This window comes from Equus asinus, chromosome 17, assembly GCF_041296235.1.
Source record: "Equus asinus isolate D_3611 breed Donkey chromosome 17, EquAss-T2T_v2, whole genome shotgun sequence".
Lineage (NCBI taxonomy): Eukaryota > Metazoa > Chordata > Mammalia > Perissodactyla > Equidae > Equus > Equus asinus.
The window spans coordinates 18,446,015-18,468,758 of NC_091806.1; the positions used below are offsets into that span (position 1 = coordinate 18,446,015).

Below are 22,744 nucleotides of genomic sequence, written 5' to 3' on the forward strand. Positions count from 1 at the left end.
TGTATGAGAATTGATGGAATTTCTGCTCAATTTTGCTGTCAACATAAAACTGCTCTAAAAAATAAAGTTTATTGAATAAAAAAATATATTGTGGCACAATACATAAAGCAAATCAACTTGTAACTATAATGAAGATAAATCTGAGAAATATTTTCTAGAGAAATCAGAAGAAACTTGTATGAAAGGACTTTTATGCATGCTTAACAGGATTTAAACTAAGATCCCTTAAGATATCCCTTAAGATACAGAAAATATCACAACAGAGAAGAGATTGGTTAATGAGATTTTATGAAAAGGAAGATAATTTAGATACTGAAAGAGTTCTGGAACATGTGAATGCAATGCAAGAGTTACAGATTCAGGAGGCACAGTGCAGAGAAGTATAAAGAACAGAAAAAAATAATGAGGGAGATAAAATTGAGAAGAATTGTTATAGCAGGAGGAATAGGACAAATTATTCTCTTAGCAATTACTGATAAAGAAACAAAAATATAGCTGAATTTAAATTTATCTTTTGAAAAACCGTCACAAAGCATGTCAATCTGAATGTTGAAAGGGAATGTGTGGAAAATGACCGATTTTATTACCAGAAAATTTGTTTCATTGTTTATGAAAGAGAAAAATAAATCTTTCCCTTTTAAATGGATTTATGGCATAAAGAATACAGGACATTTTCTTGAATAAAATTTAAAATGTTGTTAAAGAATTCAACATAATATCTCCTCTCTTTTCTTGATGGTATATACTGTTCTCACATATCTACATCTCTTTATGTCATTCACAGTCATGCATTTATAACAGAAGATGTGATGCCCAAAATCTCTAAAATTTAACGTGTATTCCCAGTAATTATGGGAAGAGAATAAAATCCAGGAGACTCTAAGTCCAATAATGTCTTTTATTTTTAAATACTTTTTTTTTTTTAGAACAGTTGTAGGTTCACCTGAAATAGAAGAGAAGGTGAATATATTCCCCATATACCCCCTGCTGCTACACAAGCATAACCTCCCCTATTATCAACATCCCACACTAGGTGGTACGTTTGTTACAAATGATGCACCTACATTCACACATCATAATCACCCAAAGTCCATAGTTACATTACGGTTCACTATTGCTGTTATATATTCTATGGGTTTACACAAACTTATAATGACATGTATCCACAATTATGGTATTGTACAAAATATTTTCACTGCCCTATCAATCTTCTAAGCTCCTCCTATTAATCCCTGTTTCCCACATAACGTCTTTTTACTTATTTATTTTCTTCATAAGGAGATACTATTCTAACTACCCTTTACCCCCACATTTTATAAATCATGTAACACAATCTCAGCTCTGTGTCTTGATTCTTCTGTTTTCTAGACATCTGTCTCTGCTGAGGCCCTTGTCTTTTCTCAGCAGAATGACTGAATTGCATCCACACAGCACATCTGAATGAGTTACTCCTGCCTCATATCCAAGGAGAGATCCAGGGAAAACCACAGACACAATACAGTTTGTCTTTAGTGCCAGGAACAACTGTTTGATGTTTCACCTCTTAGAGTCCTTTACACAGTTATCAACTTTTCTTCTCCTAAAGTCATGGAATACCAGGGAAAAACATTCTGTCCATTCAGAAGAAAATTAGCTCTAACTAGCAGGTTATATAGCGTTCTGTTTGATTTGGTTTGATGTGCTATTTTTTTCCGTAGAGTATTTAGATTTGTGTTAGGTAAGGAAAATTTTCTTGCCTATATGTGCCTGTGTGTGTCCTATGTGGGTGTCTGCATGTATATGGTATGAGGAGTGTGGGACTTTTGAGGAGGACTCACGGAAAAGACCCTTTCCATCAGAGTGTGCTATGAAACAAAACCATGAAACTGTTATCATTTGTTGTTTCACCAAGGGGCCACAAAATTTTATTAGCTGAAAATATGACTAAGTTATACATAAAGTCCACACTCATAATTTAGTAAACAAGATTATCTATTTGCTAGTAATTTTTATTTTGTTTCTATTTATATTATTATGTATTTATTTTCTAGCTTTGCAGGACAATGTCCGAGTTCTGTAAAAATATCTGCCAAAAAATTGTATATTGAACTTGTTTTGCTCAATGTATGAATTAAAGCATAAAATGTTTTACAAATATATTGCATTATAAATGTATCGTTAAAGAAATGTTACCTACTGGGGCTGGCCCCGTGGCCGAGTGGTTAAGTTCGCGCGCTCCGCTGCAGGCGGCCCAGTGTTTCGTCAGTTCGAATCCTGGGCGCGGACATGGCACCGCTCATCAAACCACGCTGAGGCAGCATCCCACATGCCACAACTAGAAGGACCCACAACGAAGAATATACAACTATGTACCGGGGGGCTTTGGGGAGAAAAAAGAAAAAAATAACAATAATAAAATAAAAAAAAAAATTTAAAAAAAAAAAAAAAAGAAATGTTACCTACTACTGTATTATTTTGTTGGAAATTTAGAAGTTCACCGTTACTAGGGTGCATTAAAGGAATACCTTAACCTGCTGGTGAACATTCACATTACACAAGCACTCTATTTAAGTCCCAGAGTGTTGGAAATCATCAGACTGGAAGAACTTCAGAGTTTTGGATGGGGCCTAAAGGAAAGATTCGAGATCAAAACTACCTGTGGGTGACGTAGTTCCATGTGACTTTCTGCCTCGATCTCACTCTTGTCATCCCTCATCCTCTCCCTCAAACCTATGTCCATTTTTAGGCATCTATTGAGTGGGCTGATTTAGACACCTCTAGGCTAATCAAGTGTTCTCTTCAATACCTAAGAGAAGCCTATAGACTTGGTTACAGCGTATCCTAAATATTTCAAAACGTTGTTAGTTTCAAATAGTCCTTTTCTCAATAGCTAACTCATCAAATTTCCCAGAATATTTTGATTTTAATAAATATCTCTTAAACTACCTGCTTCTTCTGAAAATGCACAAAATACTCCCTTTTACTTCGTTGTCTGATACTTTTACTTTAAAATCAGCTATGTTACTGAATTGGGCCCACCACAAAGAAAACTGAGCTACAGCTGTTTTCTCCAACTCTCTTTTTTCGAGGTCCTGGGAATATATCATAGGAGGATGACAGGTTTTTCTTAATTTCATGCTTGCACATTTTAATCTAGCTCATGTGTTAGGGTCACAGTGATTAAAATATATTCTCACATGTAGATATTCAGGTGGTCATGACAGGATGTGATGGACCAGGGTGTGTTGTAGTAGCCAGGATTTCAAGTTCTGGAATCAGAAAAACCTATTAGTGAGAGCATAGCTGTCTGACCTTGATTAAACTATAGGAAGCACCTTGCTCAGTTTCTGGCATGAAGTAAATATATGTGATTGTAGTTTCTCATCTTGCGACTAGAGATGCATTTACGATCTCAGAGAACTTATGTTCCTTCTGCAGAGAAGTTCAATAGTGTGGCTAGTAAGAGATGGTATCCAGGCTCTCTGACTTTGAAATTCATTTTTAACCACTGTACTGGATTTCTTTTCTAGTATCAGCAATAGTAGTTCTACTCTTAAAAGTAAATTACTAAAAGGTGCTCAGGTGTTTTGTTCTCTCAGCACCTAGGGTCACCTTTGGTGAGAAGAGGGAGATAGAAATGCTAGTGATTTTCACCCTTGCCAGATCTGGAGCTGGGCTGGAGCTTTCTTCAGAGGAGCAAGGTAATGTTCTGACTTCAATTTTTCCTCAAAAGGAGGAAGAAGCTTGAAACACCCTTAATGGCATGCCCAGTGGCCAACACTTTTCTCTAAATATCCCAGAGGACTGCCAGTGGTACTACTGATTTGGATACATACATCCTTTGTAATTGAAATCCCAAGAACTTTTAGCATTGTATTTCCCAAACCTGCTTTATACTTCTTTTAATGTTTTGTTTTCATTAGTCTTATTTATTTCATCCATCCCCAGTGTTGCAATCTTTTAATGACTTTATGAGATAACACATGGAATATGATTCAATGCACCACAGTTGCACTTAAACCATAAGATGAAGCAGAAACAGTTCTTTTACTAAAATTCATTTCTTTCCTTCCAGCTGCAAAAGATTTGTTGCTGTATTAAGACATTCATAAGGGCTCCTTCCTTGCATAGGATTAGTTCTCTTCCCAGCTGGTTCTTTTCCCCATGCAAATATACCTTCCTCGGATTCTCCATTCAATTCAACCAAATAAACAAGCTAGAATTTAATTCAGGTCTGGATTTATTTTGAGAGATTTTCACATTAGAATGGTGAGAACTGCAGGTAGCATTCTGGCACTTTAGACTTTCCATAATGCTGAACTTGTCCAGTTTGCTGAGATTCATTTTCCATGGATCTTATCCAAGTGAGTACATGTTGGTAAGAAGAATGGCCTTACGGTTTTTAGTTTCTGACTCTGAAATGGGTATACAAACTCACTTAAGTACAAGGATAATTCAGTTCTACCTCTGTGAGCTTAATTTGCTCATCTGTCTTTGATATTTATTGCAAGCAAGATCAGGTGTTCTAGCAGTATGAGCCACGTGCTTATTCTACTTACTCTTCCTTCTAAGACCGCATATGGTTCTCTGTCTACCCTTCTAATTGCAGATGCATTTGTTCAAGTCACTCAAATTTACAGCATGGTAAATCAATATGTAGAATCAAATTGCCAGATCATAAGTCATGATTACCTTAGTAGATATTGTCAAAAAATGTTTTAAAGTGTTTCCACACACTTACATTTTACTACCAGCACTGTATAAGATTTCCTCATATTGTTAATTTGTATTTTTTCTCACTTTTCTCTTGCTTGATCTTTCCTGCAGTTTATGACTTTTATTAATCATTTCAAAGGAACAGTGTTTGGCTTTAGTACTGTTTCCTAGTTAGGATTATTAATTATGTCCTTGATTCCTTTCTTTACATTTTTATATCTTTATATCTATATTTTCTGGATTTATTTTGTTTTTATTTTCCAAGTCTTGATATCTAGGATTTTTGGATTATTTATTACAAAATTATTTTGTTTCTTAATGATAGAGGTGGTATTGCTACAATTTTTACAGATTTTAAAAGGACAATAAGAGAATGCTAGTGTTCCACTGAGTGATCAGTGTGGCATAGGTTGCTGAGAGACCGAAAAAAAGACCTGGAGACGGCAAATGAGACATATAGGTTTATTGGGAGTTACTTACAGGGAAGGTCCATTGGTGGTCAGTTGGACAGCAATGTGCACCCACTACCGTCCCCTGAGAGAAGCTGGCTTAAGTAGGCAGAGGAATGAAGGCTGCATGCTTGCCAAAGGAGACTGCCCTGTATGACCTACACTCCAAGGCCCAGAGACCCCACCCACCAAGAGGGTCAGACTATGAGGGCCTTTGTGCTAACTCTCCCATAAAAAAACAGCTGGGTGGGCCAAGTCCAGGACTGTTATCATTTTGAGTGCTGGTGCATAGGCCAGACAAGGAGCCTCAAGCACACAGGGTCTTTAAAGGGGCACATTAGCTAATGTTCCTATGCATATTAATGCCAACAAATTCAGCAACTTATATAGAATGCACAAGTTTCTTGCACTACATAAACGAATGAAACTCTTTAAAAATAAATAATAGATAATCTTAATATCCTTATGTCTCTTAAATAAATTGCATTTCTTCTTTTAAATCTTCACAAAGGGAAACCCCTGTCCATATAGCTTCACTGGGGAATTTTATAAAAGCTTAAAGAAGAAATAATACCTATTCTGAATAAAATTACACAAAAATAGAACAGGATATATTACATCTGAATTCATTCCACAAGTTCATTTCTTTAACACTTATTCATTTTTATAGCTTTTCCATAAAGTATTCAGATTTTTCTACATAGTTACATCATCTGTGAATAAAGACAGTTTCACTTCTTCTTTTCCAATATGAATGAGTTTTTCTTTTATTAAAGTGAATTTAGCACGTTTTCAGGTTATAAAATCAATATACAAAAAACTTACTGTGTTTTCCATTAGTACAAATCCAAAAATAAACTTAAAATTTCATATGTATTAATTCTCAAAAATATCAGAGCACACAGATGTTTTGCAATTTAAAAATAACATCCTTTTTAATATTTTAAAAGAAAATTTATATCGAAATGGAGAGGATGTATTTTAGCTCACACAGCTTTATAAAAGAACAAATTTGAAGAACTCACGCTTCCTGATTTAAAGGTATGTTACGAAGCTACAGTAATCAAGGCAGTGTGATATTCCTTGAAGGTAGACAAGTAGATCAACGAAACAGCATGTCTGAAGGAAACTTTTAATATTTGTTTTGTGTCAGAGAGGGGGATTGGTTAACTGAACTTCAGTGCACACATTTTGGTTTGAACCTATATAATCTGCAGAAATGAATTCACATTAGAGAAAAATCAAATGGTAGATGGAATAAAAGTTTTGCTGTACATTAGGTGATGGTTTCCTCTGATTTTTTTCTTTTTATATTCTCACTTAATGATATGCCATTTCTAACCTGATATGCGGATGGGGAAATGAATGTTTATTCTGTCTTTTTCTTCTGTCCTCCATTCCCCAACCTTTGGGGAATGGATATATTCTATCAATGTTATTCCCTGGCAACAAATAGCCTGGTTCCAGTCCTGATATTGCAAGTCACCGACTTTATTGATCCAGTCACTCTGCACGTGAAGGTTACTCTAATTAATGATCCACATTTGGACTGTAGCTGTCTGTCCTTGGTTCTCTTGGTCCTCCCTCATCTCAGACTTTCCCAAAAGCTGCCCTAATACTATTCCAGGCTACATTATGTTTCCTCCTTTTCTTCAGAAAGCAAGATGAACACAGAGCAGGAAGAGTTTCTTGAACTACTCTTCTGACTGGAGCATTTTAGGGCCTCCAGAGAAACAGGGCCTGAGGCAGCCTAAGACACAGGTGAGAAGTCAAGCTATAGCCAGAAGATTCCCAGAGGCACCAGGGACATTACCATGAACAGCGACTCAGAGACACTGGGGGATCTGTTCAGAAAACACCAGGAATATAATTTCTCAGAGTTTACAAAGACCAATTAATTCTTGCATTGTCATAAAAGTGGATATTCTACTCTTCTGAACTAAATTTCATTTAAGTATAGACATAAAATAAATGATTCCTAGGACCGGAAATATATGTTTGCTTTCACAAGAATTTCAAAACACTTTTTAAAGGTTCTTTTTTTTCATTTTTGAAAATCCATTCTTGCTTCCCTGTTGATTAATGAAATTTATTCTGATCACCTCATATGTCGTGATATCTTTGTTTTTTCTTTATATCTTCATTGGACTTAATTATATATGTTTGTGGCAATTTCAGAAACTCCTCCCTCAAAAAATAGAAAAAATAAAAGGAAACTAACATGTGTTTATGAACCATGTGTGATACTGGTGTGTATAACATTATTTCTTGTATTCCTCATTATATTTCTGAAGTATGAAATAGTATGTCCATTCTATACATGTGGAAAATGAGGCTTAGAGAGGTTAGCAATTAGCTCAACATACACAAAAGTTATAGAATGGGAAACACTTGACTCTGTTTATCGAGTTCCTTTTTTAAAGTTTTGATAGGAAAGGAAGATGCTTAATAAAATTAGTGAGAATAGGGTTTGGATAGTGTCTGAGCTGATACTGGGTGATTTATTTCTCGTAGAACATTGGCAAGATTGCTCGTATTTTAAATTCTACAAATAACTTTCAAATTCCACTTTTAAATTCAAACAAATAACCCTCAATAACTACAATTAAAGTGAAAAATGAGGAAAATATAGGACACATGTCACTTGCTATCAATACTCTGACTATTAGAAATACTTAGATAACTGGTTTTCTTTTTATATTCAGATGATTACTGCTATAGAAACACAATTTGAATCAAAACAGGTCACCATTGACTTTATTTTATATCTCTCCATGTTTCTACCTCTTTCTTGTTGCCACTATTCCAACCATTTGTAGAGTGTGTGCATCTTTCCTCCTGTCAACATTTTTGTTTTCAATTATTTGAAAAATTGAGAAAACATGTTCAAGAATATGTTAGGTGCTTCAATGACAATACTTCTCTCACTATACTGTTTCACATGTCCCTTTTATTTCTGCTAACAGCAGTGATCATAATATTATTTTCACTCAGAATTTGAGATGGGTTTTAAGAGCTATTGTGGACTATACATTTATGATGGTCTAGAAAAGGAGCCAGAATCCTACCTTAAGAAACGAACATTTTGCTAAAACTGATGGAAAATTATTTCAAAATGATTTGGAATAGAAAACACTGAATCATATATTTATATTCACTGCATGTTATATCAATGTAATATTCAGAAAAACAGACTGGATAACCTGGTAATGTCACCTTGTACATTCTTTTATATTGGATTCAAAATATTTCCTCTCTCTGCTATCCTTCATGATACTTGCTCTGCTCTCAAGTTTGGGATGCTGCCTCAGACTGAGTGGGAATCAGATATATCTGTCCTCCAATATCCATAATGTATTACTTCGTGATGTTAATAAATTACTTAGATTGTCTTGATGAATCACTTTTATTGAAAATTGGGGGTTTGATATATCAAGTGATACTCAGTTTGAGTTGTTTACAAACCTATTTATGTAAGTTAACTGTAGTTTTAAATTTTTACTGGGGAAGATTCACCTTGAGCTAACATCTATGCCAATCTTCCTCTATTGTTTAGTATGTGGGCTGCCAGCACAGCATGACTGCTAACAGATCAGTATAGGTCCGCGCCTTGGAACCAAACCTGGGCAACTAAAGCAGAGTGCACTGAACTTAACCACTAGGCCCCCAGGGCTGACCCTATGTGAGTTTATTTTAAATCAGTTTGTTTTATGTAAATAAATCTCTCTGTAAATTATACAGTATGCTATGTCCTATACAAGTAATCAGCATTAGCTATAATAAGGTAAGAAGAACATTGATCAATAAACCAAAGATTTATTATACTTTGTTTAAGTACTGTTAATTGTTGAACACTATAAGCCTGATAATTATTTCTGGTTTGTTAAAAAAGAAAGTTAGAGGTTAGGAAGCCTTATAGCAATATTAAATTCATAGTAGGAACAAGTTAAATTTTTTCTCCTTGATAAAATTAGAGTTGAATGATAATTTAAACAGAATTGCTTTCTCACACTATGGACCAGTTTTTAATGCTATACCAATTATCAGTTCATTATTCAAAATAATCTTAAAGAAACAGGTTTGAATTCGTCATTCGCTGGATTTGATAGCTTTTAAATAACTTCAGTACAAAAGCATTCTACTTTTTTAAATAATCATCCAGAGAGCTCAGATATGGTGGTCACATTGGGTCAGACTAAGGTTGAAACTGTGCTGCAGTGTTTGTGTCCTCATTGGCTGTCAGTTAATAGCCCTTGGAGTTCATATTCCCTATTCTACACTCTATTTCCCTTTATGTAAATAATGTCTCAAGGTTGTACAAAAGATGCAAAGTTGTGAATTTCTCATCCATTCATTAATGCAAAAAATAGACACTGAGTGCTGAGACAAATCTCTCTTAGAACTCCGTCCTGTATTCTCTTCTTTTATTGCCTAGATTGTATACAAAACCATGAAATTTCTAGAAAAAGGCATAAAATATGAACAATTAAAATATGCCTGAGCGATTTCATTTTATTTTTCACTTATCATTTGCCATTATAAATTTAGTATATTTTAAATAAAAAAATTACACTGGCATATAAAATGCAAATAGGAAAAGTGAATGAATTTGATTATTTTTCACAACTTTAGTCAGTTGACATTCTATGTTTTGCAGCATAGTTTTCAACCATTCATTTTTTTTAGAGTGCCTAAAACCACATTAGTTTTAAATGTCCAATTTCTGGTGTTTACATATCAAGGAAGATTATTCTTAACACAAATTAAAAGATTCAAGCTGATGTATAGTAAGCAAATTTGCACTTCCAAAGGTACTCTCCAGATAATTCAGGAAATTTGTTCAGATTATCATGGAAGAGGAAAAGTTGACCCTATAGAAAAGGGACACATTTTTTTAAATGTGCAAAAAATTTTATTTCTTTAATTATGTAAATTAAACTTTTATTGTTATCCAAATGAAAATATTTTTAGCAAACACCTGATAATTGCACACAGACTGATGGACTAGCTGTATGTTCCCAGCCTTCCTTTACTTAGAGATTTAATTTTATGTAAAAGCCTTAATTTCTGTGAAAGGGGATAGATAGATATTTCAGGATGTTTTTAATCTCATATATATGATTTTGTTTACGAAAATTAAAATGAACAAAAAGTTGTTTTAAGAATTATTCAAGCCAGTAGTATATCCAACATTATTATTGTATTCAAATTAAAATAGCTTTTCTTTCTTATTGACAATTTATTACTTTGTCTGATTTTTGGAATCATCAGAAGCTACTTCTCAATAATTGGTCTTTAAGTTAATTGAAATTCTTAAAATTCCACAATGGAAATAAATGTCTCTGTTTTAACATTCCAGCTCTATCACAATTTGATTATCAGTTTATGGGTGACAATGTTAATTTAATCAGTAGTAGGGGAATTTGAAGAGGAAATTTAAGTAGAAATTCATTGAGAAGCCAAATATCAGGTGAGGATAGAAACTGTTTACTATGAAAGTGCAGACATTTTGAGGACGTCTGGTCAGGTTAATCCTGAAAAATTTGACTTAAAATTAAAAGAGAATTTGATGGAACACATTATTAGTCATTTAGTATCATCTTTTCAACAATATCAAGACTCTAACAACTTAACTGAACACCAGGGTTGATCACCATCTGCTGCAATGGCTCTTATTTATGTAATCAAATCCTATTAGTTTGTTATCATTTTTGTTGATTGATGAAGAGATTCACACTCCTCACAGATAACTACTTTTCCTTGATTTGCGTTAAAACCTTTCACTGGGTGAGGAAAGAGATTTACTTAGTGAATTGATAAACTTTGGGCTCAAACTTCTTTTAAGATTCTAAAATTTTATAAGTTCAAAGTCTAGTTTACTGAATCGTTTTTACTGATATTTAGATAATATCTACTATTAATATCTTTAAAATTTACAAAGGATCTTCACATTCCATTACTCTTTGAATGTCTCAAAGATTATGCTTCTAAGACAAGGTAAATTTCCCATTTTACTTATATCCCAACAGATAAAATTATTAGCACCTAAGGTAAAAAAGCATACTGTAGAATAATGCAAAGAGTACAGCTAATGTCCTAACTCTTATCTCCTTATGAACCACATTACTCAATGGATGAATGTTGGCTGGACAGCTTGTTAGTTTGGACAAAAGTATTTCATTGGCAAAATATTTTAAAAAGGAAATACATATACCCCCAAAAAACAGAAGACTAAAGAAATTTGACTTGCCAAATGTAATGTACTGAGTTGACATAACACTACCTTCTATTCTGTCTTTTAGTGAATGTATCTTGAGGTTTATTTGTTGTTTTATTAAATGTCTTGTTTTCATTGAATTAGTCATAGAACTAAACACCTTTCTGTGTTAAAATGCCAGCACACAAATTTCACTAAATCATTAGAAACAGATAAACAGGAAAGTTAATAACATCAAAATATATCAAAATGTTTACATCCCTCTTGAAGAGAGAGCCTGCCATTTTAAAGTATTTGTCTATAGTTACCTATTTTGTATTCTTTACGCTTCCTCATTTAAAAATGGATTTAAGGTTATGTATATTCCAGTAATAAGAACAACTTAAAGTTCGCATTTGCATGTACACAATTAAACAATAATTAGCTATGTGACTTACTCTTGATTCTTTAATAAATTTTGAGTCTTAGAGAGGAAGAGTTTTCCTTTGTAAGGACTTATTGTATATATTACGTTATGCTCTGGAAATAGACATTACATAAATTTAAATCTTTAATATTGTTGATTAGTCAAAGGAGTTCATGTCTGCTGAGGCAGACATTGATCACAATTTTCTGGCGAGTTACTGGAAATTATGTAGCACATGTTCACACAGTCTTATTACAGCATCATTTTAATTGTTCACTTAGTTTTCATTCGTTGAAACACTTGGATGAGGTCAATAAAACCTAGTTAGTTCCTTGAATAGAATATGACCATCACTCTTCTCAATAAAATCTCTTTAAAATGGGCTTATGAATTATATCAGACCATGGAAAAAAGCAATAATGCCACTGTATTCTCTTGATACTTTCCCAAAACAAAAGCATTGAAATCCTCTGCTTTGTATTATTTTTATGTTGCTAAATTATTATTTGGATAAGAAACTTGCTCATAATGTTTTCTAACACATGCAGTCAGCTAATTGAGCAACCTATGTATTTCTTTCTTAAGTTGCTCACTCTTTGACCTTTGGTACACGTCCATTATGACACCCAAACTATTGACTGACTTAGTGGCAGAAAGGAAGATCATTTCCTATCGTATTTCCATGAAACAGCTTTTTACCACTCATTTCTTTGGAGGCATTGAGATTTCTATCCTCACAGGGATGGCCTATGACTGTTATGTGGCCATCTGCAAACCCCTTCACTGCACTATCATCATGAGCAGACAAAGTGTAATACATAATCATCATAGCCTGCTATAAGAGGAAATTTATACACTCTGGCAATTAGTTTCTTCTCATAATCTTCTTAATATTCTGTGGCCCCAGTGTGATGGATCACTATTTCTGTAATGTTTATCCTAAGCTGAAATTGGCCTGTTCTGATACACACATCATAGGTCTCTTAGTCATTGTTAACTCAGGCCTAATAGCTTTGTTGTCCTTGGTTGTCATATTTTTTACGTTGTATAACACCAAGGCATATTCTTTGGAGAGTTGCAGCAAAGCTCTTTCTACTTGGAATTCTTGTGTAACAGTTGTAGTCATGGATGGGCACAAACTGAGCAATATCATGTAATGAGCAGCCAGATTATGAGTCAAAAATTACCACAACACCAGAAGTCCTCCTCATACCTCTTTATAATCACTCCCTTCCAGAGTTAATCAGTATCTTCATCTGTAAAAGTTACTACATTTACCTATTTTTTGATTTCGTGGAAAAATAGCAATGCAGTTTGTACTCTTAGGTGTCTGTCTTCTCTTTACTATGTTTTTGAGATTCATTCCTCATGTTTTATCTATTTTCTGATTGTTTTCATTGATCTGTATCATCTGGTTGCATCAATATGTCACCATTGAACCATTCTCTTGTTGCTAGACATTTAGGTGGTTTCCCATTTAGGGCTATTATGAGTAGCACTACTTCAGACATTTTGGCACACGTCTTTTGGTAAATATATATCTTCTATTGATACGTATCTTTTACAAAAGATGCACCTAATCCCCAGACCATGAAAAAATTGTCACTAAAAACATGAAAAAGAGCAGACAAATGTTTTAGCATCTGTAGCAGTGATATATATTAAGGTATGTATATATATACATACCAACTTTCTTCAACTCCGTGAGCCTTCTTTTAATATTTATGCTTCAAATTTTGGATAAGTGAAGGGTTCAAAAGGATATTTTACCACCTTACTCCTCTTAGACTGGTCAAAATATGGGCACTGACACCAACAAATGCTGACGAGTATGTGGAACAACAGGAACTCTTATTTATTGTTAGTGCAAATGCAAAGTGGTACAGTCAATTTGGAAGACAGTTTGGTGGTTTCTCACAAAACCAAACGTACTCTCACGATACAATCCAGCAATTTCACACCTCGGTATTTACCCAAAGGAGTTGAAAACTTATGTCTGCACAAAAAACATGCACATGGATATTTACAGCAGCTTTATTCATAATTGTCAAAATCTAGAAGCAACCAGGATGTCCTTCAGTAAGTTCATGAATAGATAAACTTTGCTAACTCAGACAATGGAGTATGCTCCATGTTAAAAAGAAATGAGCTATCAGGCCATGAAAAGAGATGGAAGAACCTTTCAATGTATTCCCTGTGGTACTTAGCATTAAGCATTAACACAATTATGAGACCCTTATTGGTGTTCCCTGTTCCTATCTTTCCAGATTCGTATCTTACTTCTTAGCCTTTTACAAGCTCAGTGTCCAGCTTGTAATCTGACACAGAGTTGGGATTCAATAAATAATTACTGAATGAAAGGATGAATTAATAGCCACAGCCATATTGAATCGATTAGATCCCCTATATACTCTTTTTCACCTCCTGGCCTTTGCATGTGTTCCCTCTGCTAGGAATGCTTTCATTTCAACACATGCCTATTCACACTGATGAATCCTTTTTATCCTTTTTGCCACATTTTTAAAGTCTCTTCATCTAGGAAGCATTCTTGACCCTCCAGGTACTTGTTGTGTGTCCTCCAACATGCTTTCATAGCACCCTGTACTTCCACTATCTTACCATTTATAACAATGTGTTATAATTTTCTGCTCTCTTCTGGGAGTCTCTCAATGGATCTTAAGCTATGTGAAGGCATGACCTTGATGTCTCTTTATTCACCACCTCAGCAACTAGCAAACTGCCTAATGTATTCCTTGGGCTTAAAATGTTTTTTGATTAGTGACTGAAGCATGGAAGGAATGAATGGAATATATTTATCCTGAAATTGCTTTCCGTGTAGACAGACCTACATATTTTTAAAAACAGCTTCTCATAATGACATGCTACCAAGTAGTTAAGTGATTAACAGAGAAATATAACATAAACAGCCCACATTCATAAGATGATGAAATCTTGGTGAAAGCAAGGATATTATCAAGGTAAACTATTTGCTCATACAATGAGAACCTGTTTCAATTTCTTTCTCATTCCTCAGTTTAAGCAGGAGTGAAAACAAATTCTGATTTCTCTGAGAGATTTGCCTAGAAATCTGCTCAGAGTCTGAATCCGTACAGGTAGGGAAAAAGGGTCTCTTGTCTCCAGCCCTATTTTTTTCTTCTACATTTTATTGACTTCATTCATTTTCTTTTATACCTTTATTCATTCATTACATATTTATTGTGTAACAAACATTGTGCTGCTTGTAGAAACTATTGTTGGCAAACAGGCAAGTACTTTATGGAGTATGACATTTTATTTAATAAATAGAAACACCTGTCTGGCATTAAAATGTTTTTGTATTTGAGCCATCACTTTCTGATGGGTTATCAGCCCAAGAAGGTGCCATGAGCAATACCAAAAGATTCCGAAACCTACAAGTATATGGAAACATGGGTAATCCTTGTTACGTACTCCACAGAAGTGCCATGACCCATTACTTTTTTAACTCTTAAGTAGTTAGATATAAAAATGTTGCAGGCAATATATTACCATCAGTTGTGATAGATAAAAATGAGCAGATATATTATTGTAAAATTATTAGAATTTAGTGATAATAATGAACAAATATATACAGTGTGCCCAGCACAGTCCTTGGCTAAATAAATGAGAACTAGTTTAATTATTTTGCTTTTCTATCATCACTACCTATCAGTGTATTATGGTAATTAAGAGTATAGTGAGAAATCAGTTAGATTCTCGTTACTGGCTCTTCAATGTATCAGTTTTCATGACTTCCCCTTTCTGTCTGTTTCTTCACTTGTAAAATAGGGATAATAGCAGTACCTACCTCTTGGGATTGTTATAGAGATGACTGCTCAATACCACAATACTTTATTATTTCTTATATTTCTATTAGAAGGAAATCATATGGGTCCATATGCATCGATGAACTAAAAAACTAAGTCTCAATTTGGTAGATTGTCTAAATATGCAAAGAATGTTCCTGGATTGGATTTTCTCATTTTCAGGCAGCTGTTTCTGCTCCACTCAATGCAGAATCTAAGATTCATGGCAGTTAATTATCTCTTTTATCCCATAAGTATTCTTGCTGAAGTAATCCAAAATGTCCTTTTGACCATTGCCTCAGTTGCATCAATGTTGGGCTCCAAACATATTTATTTGTCTCTTGAAATAGCTTCCCTACTACACAATTTCCTAATGATATTTTTCATCTGCTCATTTCTCAGGGTATAGATAAAAGGATTTAACATGGGTGTTATCATAGTGTAGAATACAGCAACTGCTTTGTCAATAGATAAAGTAGCTGCGGGTCTCATGTACACAAATATGCAGGGCACAAAGAATAAGACAACCACTGTGATGTGGGAGACACAGGTGGAGAGGGCCTTGCGCCTCGCCTCCAAGCTGTAGGTCCTTAGGGAGTGCAGGATGACCAAATAGGAGACCAACAAGATGAGGAAATTTAACACACAGATGAATCCACTGTTGGCAGCAACAAAGAGCCCTAGAATGTGGGTATCAGTGCAGGCAAGATTGAGCAAAGGATTCAGATCACACATAAAGTGATCTATGACATTAGGGCCACAGAAGGGTAATCTGAAAATGAAGAGGATCTGTATGATTGCGTGAAGAAAGGCTCCCACCCACACCACTCCCATTAGCAGGCTGCATACACGCCGATTCATGATGGTTGTATAGTGCAAGGGCTTGCAGATGGCCACATAGCGGTCATAGGCCATCACAGTGAGCAGGATGACATCAGCACCTCCAAAGAAATGTTCCCCAAAGATTTGGGTCATACATCCATTAAATAGGATGGTCTTCTTTTCTTGGAGTGAATCTACAATCAGTTTGGGGGTATTAACAGAGGAATAGCAGGCATCAATAAAGGAGAGATATGCCAGGAAAAAGTACATGGGGGACCTCAGTGATGGGCTGACAGTGATGGTGACCATGATGAGCACATTTCCTACCATAGAAATGATATAGATGGCAAAAAACACAGCAAATATGATTTTCTGCATCTTTGGATTCTCTGTGAGCCCCAGTAGAACAAACTCTGTCACATTATTCATATTCTCTATGTATTTTATATTGTGTTAATTAGATTACCTGAAAAAAATAACTTTTTGTTAATGTAAGCTCGAATTCATTAAACTTATCCATTGTAGTAAATATTAAATGAGTATGAAAACATTTTAGTTGTAAATTATTATGAAGGTTTTTTGAGACAGAAAAAACGGTTCTGAGTTCTTGAATGTTACTCAAATTACCTTCTGGTTGAAGATTCTGTCCAAAGTTTATACTTTAAGATCTTTTGTAAACAAATAGGAGGGCATGAGTGCACACAATCATCTGAGATGACTACGAACCTAAGATAAACTAGTAGATCACACACATAGTGTCAGCTAAGCAAGAAGAGGGAGGTAGAACATGGATATAAAGATTATAAATGCATAGTTAAAGAGGTTTACTTTTATCCTTAGTAAGTGGTGAGCCATGGAAGGTAATTGACAATACAAATGAAAGGATGAAGAGGAATTTGAGGAAGAGGGGATTGTAGATATTGTGCTAGTAAAGATTTTTGTGTGTCTTGAATCAAGTGGGCTGAGGTTCAGTAAGGTGGTTGAAAGCAGACACAGGAACCCCAGTTAAGAGATTATTCAAACAGTTCACATGAGGAATAACAGGACACTGTTGATGAGAATGTAAAGTAAGTATACAGGACCTACTCTAAAAGAATTCTTATACTTGTTCACTAAATCTAATAACTTTCTAGCAGCTAATAACATATGCTTTTTAATGATTGACTGCTATGTGCATGACACAATAGCAAGTGATTTGCACAACTGATCCCATTTAATACTGATAACCTGTGTGGTTGGTGTTATTTTTTCCATTTTGCAAATGAGGAAACAATCTTAGAGACTTATGTTGAGATTAATTATAAAAATGATAATATTAAGGAAAATGAACACTTAATTTGCTATAAATGTTCTTGAGACATTTGTTGATCTAATCCCCACTACAAACCTGTGAGATTATTACCATTATCGTTTTTATGCTTATTTTACACATAAGAAATAGAAGCATATAGAAGTAAGGATCCTGCCCAAGATCAAGCAGCTAATAAAGGTCAGGGCCAAGATTAGGTTAATCTTTTGTTCACTACAAATTCTAAATATATGTCCTATATTCTTATAATTAACAACATTGAACTAGTAATATCCTTTTTATATAATTCTAATAATTATAATTGCTACTGCTTCAGAGGCAAGTGCATATGAAGCATTTTCATCAACCAATACACACACACACACAAAAAGTGACACGTTTGATCTTCCAAATATCAAGTAAAAATGTGGTACTCCATTCATTTAAAGTATTTTTATCTTGACATCTCCCTCAGATACAGTTCACTCTTCTCCAATCCTCCTGCAGACATGGTCCCCCAGACTCTTCCACAAAATGTTGAAAACTACCACAGTGGTTAAGTGCTTGGTTTAGGAATCAGAAAGCCCAGACCAGAATCCTGATTCTTCCATTTGCAACTTCTTTTACCTGGGATATATTTTTTGGCAACTTACACACTTGTTTCCTCATCTCTAAAGCAAGACTAATAATACCACCTCACAAGTTTTTGTGAGAATTATTTAAGGAAAGTATATAAACATATTCTTCACCCTGCTGTAGACACACATAAGATTTCATCCATTTTTGTGACTGTGAATGTACCATGGAGATAGGAAGAATTGTTATTTTGAGCACTAATACAGAAAGACTTTTAACCATGCCAATATGCTCAGCAAGAAGCATCTCCAATGTTGCTTTTAAAGAAGCCACAGAGACTCCTTTTATCCATAGCAATTGATCCCCGGAAGGATGCTCCATGTTTGTACTGGGACTAAATAACTGATTATTTATTCACTTAATATTCATATTTATGTATTTTCTGTGTGTGAAGTGTATTTAAATTTTGTTTTCATCTTCATGATTAGTCTTGATTATTAAAGGAGATATCTCATGGCAAAAGAAGGGGGCCTGGGGTCAGAGAGCTGGGCCCTACAATTTGCTTAATCTCGATGAGCCTCAAGTTTTTCACCTGTCAAATTTGGTTACTGATATTTACCAACTCTCTTGTGAAGAATGATTCAGGATAAAATGCTCTTTTACTATAATTAAAAAATGTTGAAATATAGCAATTACTATATATGAAAAGTAACAATCTTTAGTAAGTATCAGCACTATTGAAAAACTTACCTTATACTCTTAGATGATTTCAGTGATATTTTGAGGTGTTCAAAACAATTCCATATTCAAATTGATCTCCTCTTGTAATAACTCCTCTTTCAAAATGTAAGATAGGTCACTCGGAAAGAGACTATTCAGATAATTCAATATAAAATCAACAGTTGTTAAGAAAGTAATTTTATAAGTCTAAATCTTTTCTTCCATATTAAAGCCTCAAAACATTTTCACACTAACCATAGGACTAAATTTAGAATAGATTCATTTGAAACACTATGGAGAAATGCTCTTCTATAAATGGCTCCGGTCCCATAAGCAAGAGGTATAAAGAGTGGAGGACACATAATCAAATGGCTCAAGCTACCCGTGAAGAATCTTGCTTTGGAGATATAACAACAAAAGTTATTTTCACCTTTCACTGCGTGCATATTTAAAGAAGTTCAAATAAAGTTGCAAAGACTTTATCTTGTAGTTGCTATATTCTCCCCCAGGAGTTAATTATCTCCTTTGATGGAAAGGTTTTGTCTTAGAAGCAAGTATTCTGGAGAGATGTGTTTGAGGAACACCCATTCATAAGTGGGGAATTGTACTCCCTGCAATTGGAACCTAAACATTTGAGAGTCCCCTTTCTCTAACTGAACCTGAGTTTCCAAGAAAGCTGAATGTCATGTGAACAGCAAGTAGGCACAATTACAGGGTGGTACTTTTAACTTGGGCATTTGATACAAAGAGAACATCTATCTTCTCATCAATATTAAGCCTTTTCTGGAAACCCATTCCTTTTTCTTTTTTTTTTAAAGATTGACACCTGAGCTAACATCTGTTGCCAATCTTCTTCTTTTTTTTTTTTTTCTTATTCTTCTCCCAGCACCACCAAGTACATAGTTGTACATTATGGTTGTGCTATGCGGGAAGCCACTTCAATATGGCTTGATGAGTGGTGCCACGTCTGCGCCCAGGATCTGAACCAGTGAAACCCTGTGTTGCCGAAGTTGAGTGTGCGAACTTAACTGACCTGTCACAGGGCTGGCCCCTGGAAACCCACTTTTGATTGCTCGAGAGCTAAAGCAGTGAGGGCATAGAACTAATGGCTTCTATTTTAAAGTACTTGACTCCAAAAGCAGTTTTTCACATTCAGGAGAGGACTATGAAAGTAGACAGAAACTCTAAAATACTCCCAATTAGCTGTCTCTGGGACTATGAGATAATCAGTATGGAATACCATGCAGCATTAAAAATTTGGAGAGATATCTAAAACACAAGAATGGAGTTCCTTGGGGCCAGCCTGGTGGCACAGTGGTTAAGTTCCCATGTTCCACTTCTCGCCGGCCTAGGGTTCACCGGTTCGGATCCCGGGTGCGGACATGGCACCGCTTGGCAAAAGCTATGCTGTGGTAGGCATCCCACGTATAAAGTAGAGGAAGATGGGCACGGATGTTAGCTCAGGGCCAGTCTTCCTCAACAAAAAGAAGAGGATTGGTAGTAGTTAGTTCAGGGCTAATCTTCCTCAAAAAAGAAAAAGAAGAATGGAGTTCCATGTGTTTCACATCCTTGTTATTTGGTATTGTTAGCTATTTTCCTTTTAGTCATTCTAGGAGGTGTGTAGTAGTAAATTATTGTGGTTTGAATTTGCTTTCCCTGATAATTAATCATGTTAAGGAGGACTCTTAAATTTTCATGTTACTATTGGCAATTTGTATATCTTCTTTTGTGAAGTTCTGATTCAAGTCCTTTGCACAATTTAAAAATAGTCCTGAGTTTCTTATTACTAAGTTGTAAGTGTTCTTTACATATACTAGATACAGATCTTTCGTCATATCAATGTTTCATAAATATATATATTTTATAAAGTTGCATACGAAAATTTACATAAATATGTGTTTATATTATATATATATACACACAAATATATAACTTTGAAGTACTTTCAATTTTATATGTAAAATTTCCTCCCAGTCTATAGATTGTCTTTTCATTTTTAAAAATTGTCACATCTGAGGAGCAGAAGTTTTAAAATTTTGAAAAAGTCCATTTATAAAATTTTTATTATTATTCATGCTTCATGTGTATATAATGAACATAGAATTCAGAATAAGATTTTCAATTTCTCCAAATATCCTGTTGGGATTTTTTTTTAAAACCAATTTATTTATTTATTTTTTAAATGTTTTTGAGGAAAATTAGCCCTGAGCTAACATCTGCTGCCAATCCTCTTTCTACTGAGGAAGACTGGCCATGAACTAACATCCGTGCCCATCTTCCTCCACCTTGTATGTGAGACACCTGCCACAGCATGGCTTGCCAAGAGGTGCATGTCCGCACCCAGGATGCAAACTGGTGAACCCCGGGCCACTGAAGTGGAATGTGCAAACTTAACTACTGCACCACCGGGCCAGCCCCTATTTGGATTTTTATTGGTATTGCATTGAAATTGTAAAATTGAGATGGTAGAAATATTGAATTGTTTAATCAATCCATGTGGCATATCTCTCCATTTCTTTTTACATTTAACTTCCCTCAGCAATGTTTTCTGGTTCCATATATAGGGTTTGAACATATTTTTAAAATGTATCCCTCGTTTCATTTTTAAATAGCATTTTAAATAGTATTATGATTCTATTTTCAATTTATAATTGTTGCTATACAGAAATACATTTGATCTTTTGTATTGACGTTGTATCCTGTGACCTTGCTAAATTAACTGATTAGTTCTATGAGATTTTTTGTAGAACACTTAATCTTTTCTACATATACAATCATGCCATCTGTATAAGATATATATTTTTTAGAATTTCATGTTTTCCTTTATAATCTATATTTCTCTTATTTCTTTTTCTTATCTTATTGCAATGACTGGAACCTAGGGTATAACGCAGAACAGAAATGGTGAGTTGATAAGCCTTGCCTTGTTTTTAATCATTGAGAGAGTATTCACCATTAAGTATAATGGTTGTGGTAGGTTTTATACAGATGTTCTTTGTCAGGTTTAGCGAGTTCCTTTATATTCTTCATTGGCTAAAAGAATTTTTTAAAACTAATGTATTTAAATTGAAATTTATCAATTTTTATGCATCTATTGAAATGATTGTGTGATTTATCCTTTATTCTGCATCTTGGAATTCTCTGTGAGCCCTAGTAGAACAAACTTTGTCCTGTTGTTCCTATTCTTCATATATTTTATATTATGTTACTAAATTACATAATAAAAAATCACTTTTTATTAATGCAAACTTCAATTTATTAAACCTCTCCATTCTAAGTAATAAATGCCTAGCATATATTGCTTTGTGAACTCTTATAAGATTCTTTTTAGATAGAAAAAAAGATTTTGATCTTGAAGATTACTCAAATTACCTCCTGGTTGAAGCTTCTGTTAAGAGTAGCCATGAGGATCTATATAGTAGATTGCATACATCATGTCAGTAAGCTTGAAAAGGGAGGGAGAACATGGGTGTAAAGAATATGAATTCCAAGCTAAGGAATTTTCCTTTTGTCTTTAGAAAATGGGGATCTATGGAAGGTAATGGAAAATATAAGTGGAAAGATGAAGAAGAATTTGAGGAAGGGAGAATTGTAGATATAACTCTAGTAAAGATCTTTGTGTGTCTTGGATGAAGTGGGCTGAAGTTCAGCAGAGGATGGAAACCAGATACAGGAACCTCAATTAGGAGATTATTTATAACACTTGACATGAGGAGTAATAGGACATGTAAAGAAAGAATACAGGAA

The 22,744-nt window shown here is 34.5% G+C and overlaps 1 protein-coding gene across 1 annotated transcript; it reads right to left on the reverse strand.

Moving 5' to 3' along the window:
• Positions 1-15,921: 15,921 nt before the first annotated feature.
• On the reverse strand, positions 15,922-16,845 carry LOC106821865 (olfactory receptor 4C46-like). Its single transcript, XM_014826748.3, has one exon. It carries the CDS (start codon positions 16,840-16,842, stop codon positions 15,922-15,924), a length of 921 nt encoding a protein of 306 aa, XP_014682234.1. The 5' UTR covers positions 16,843-16,845.
• Positions 16,846-22,744: the final 5,899 nt, after the last annotated feature.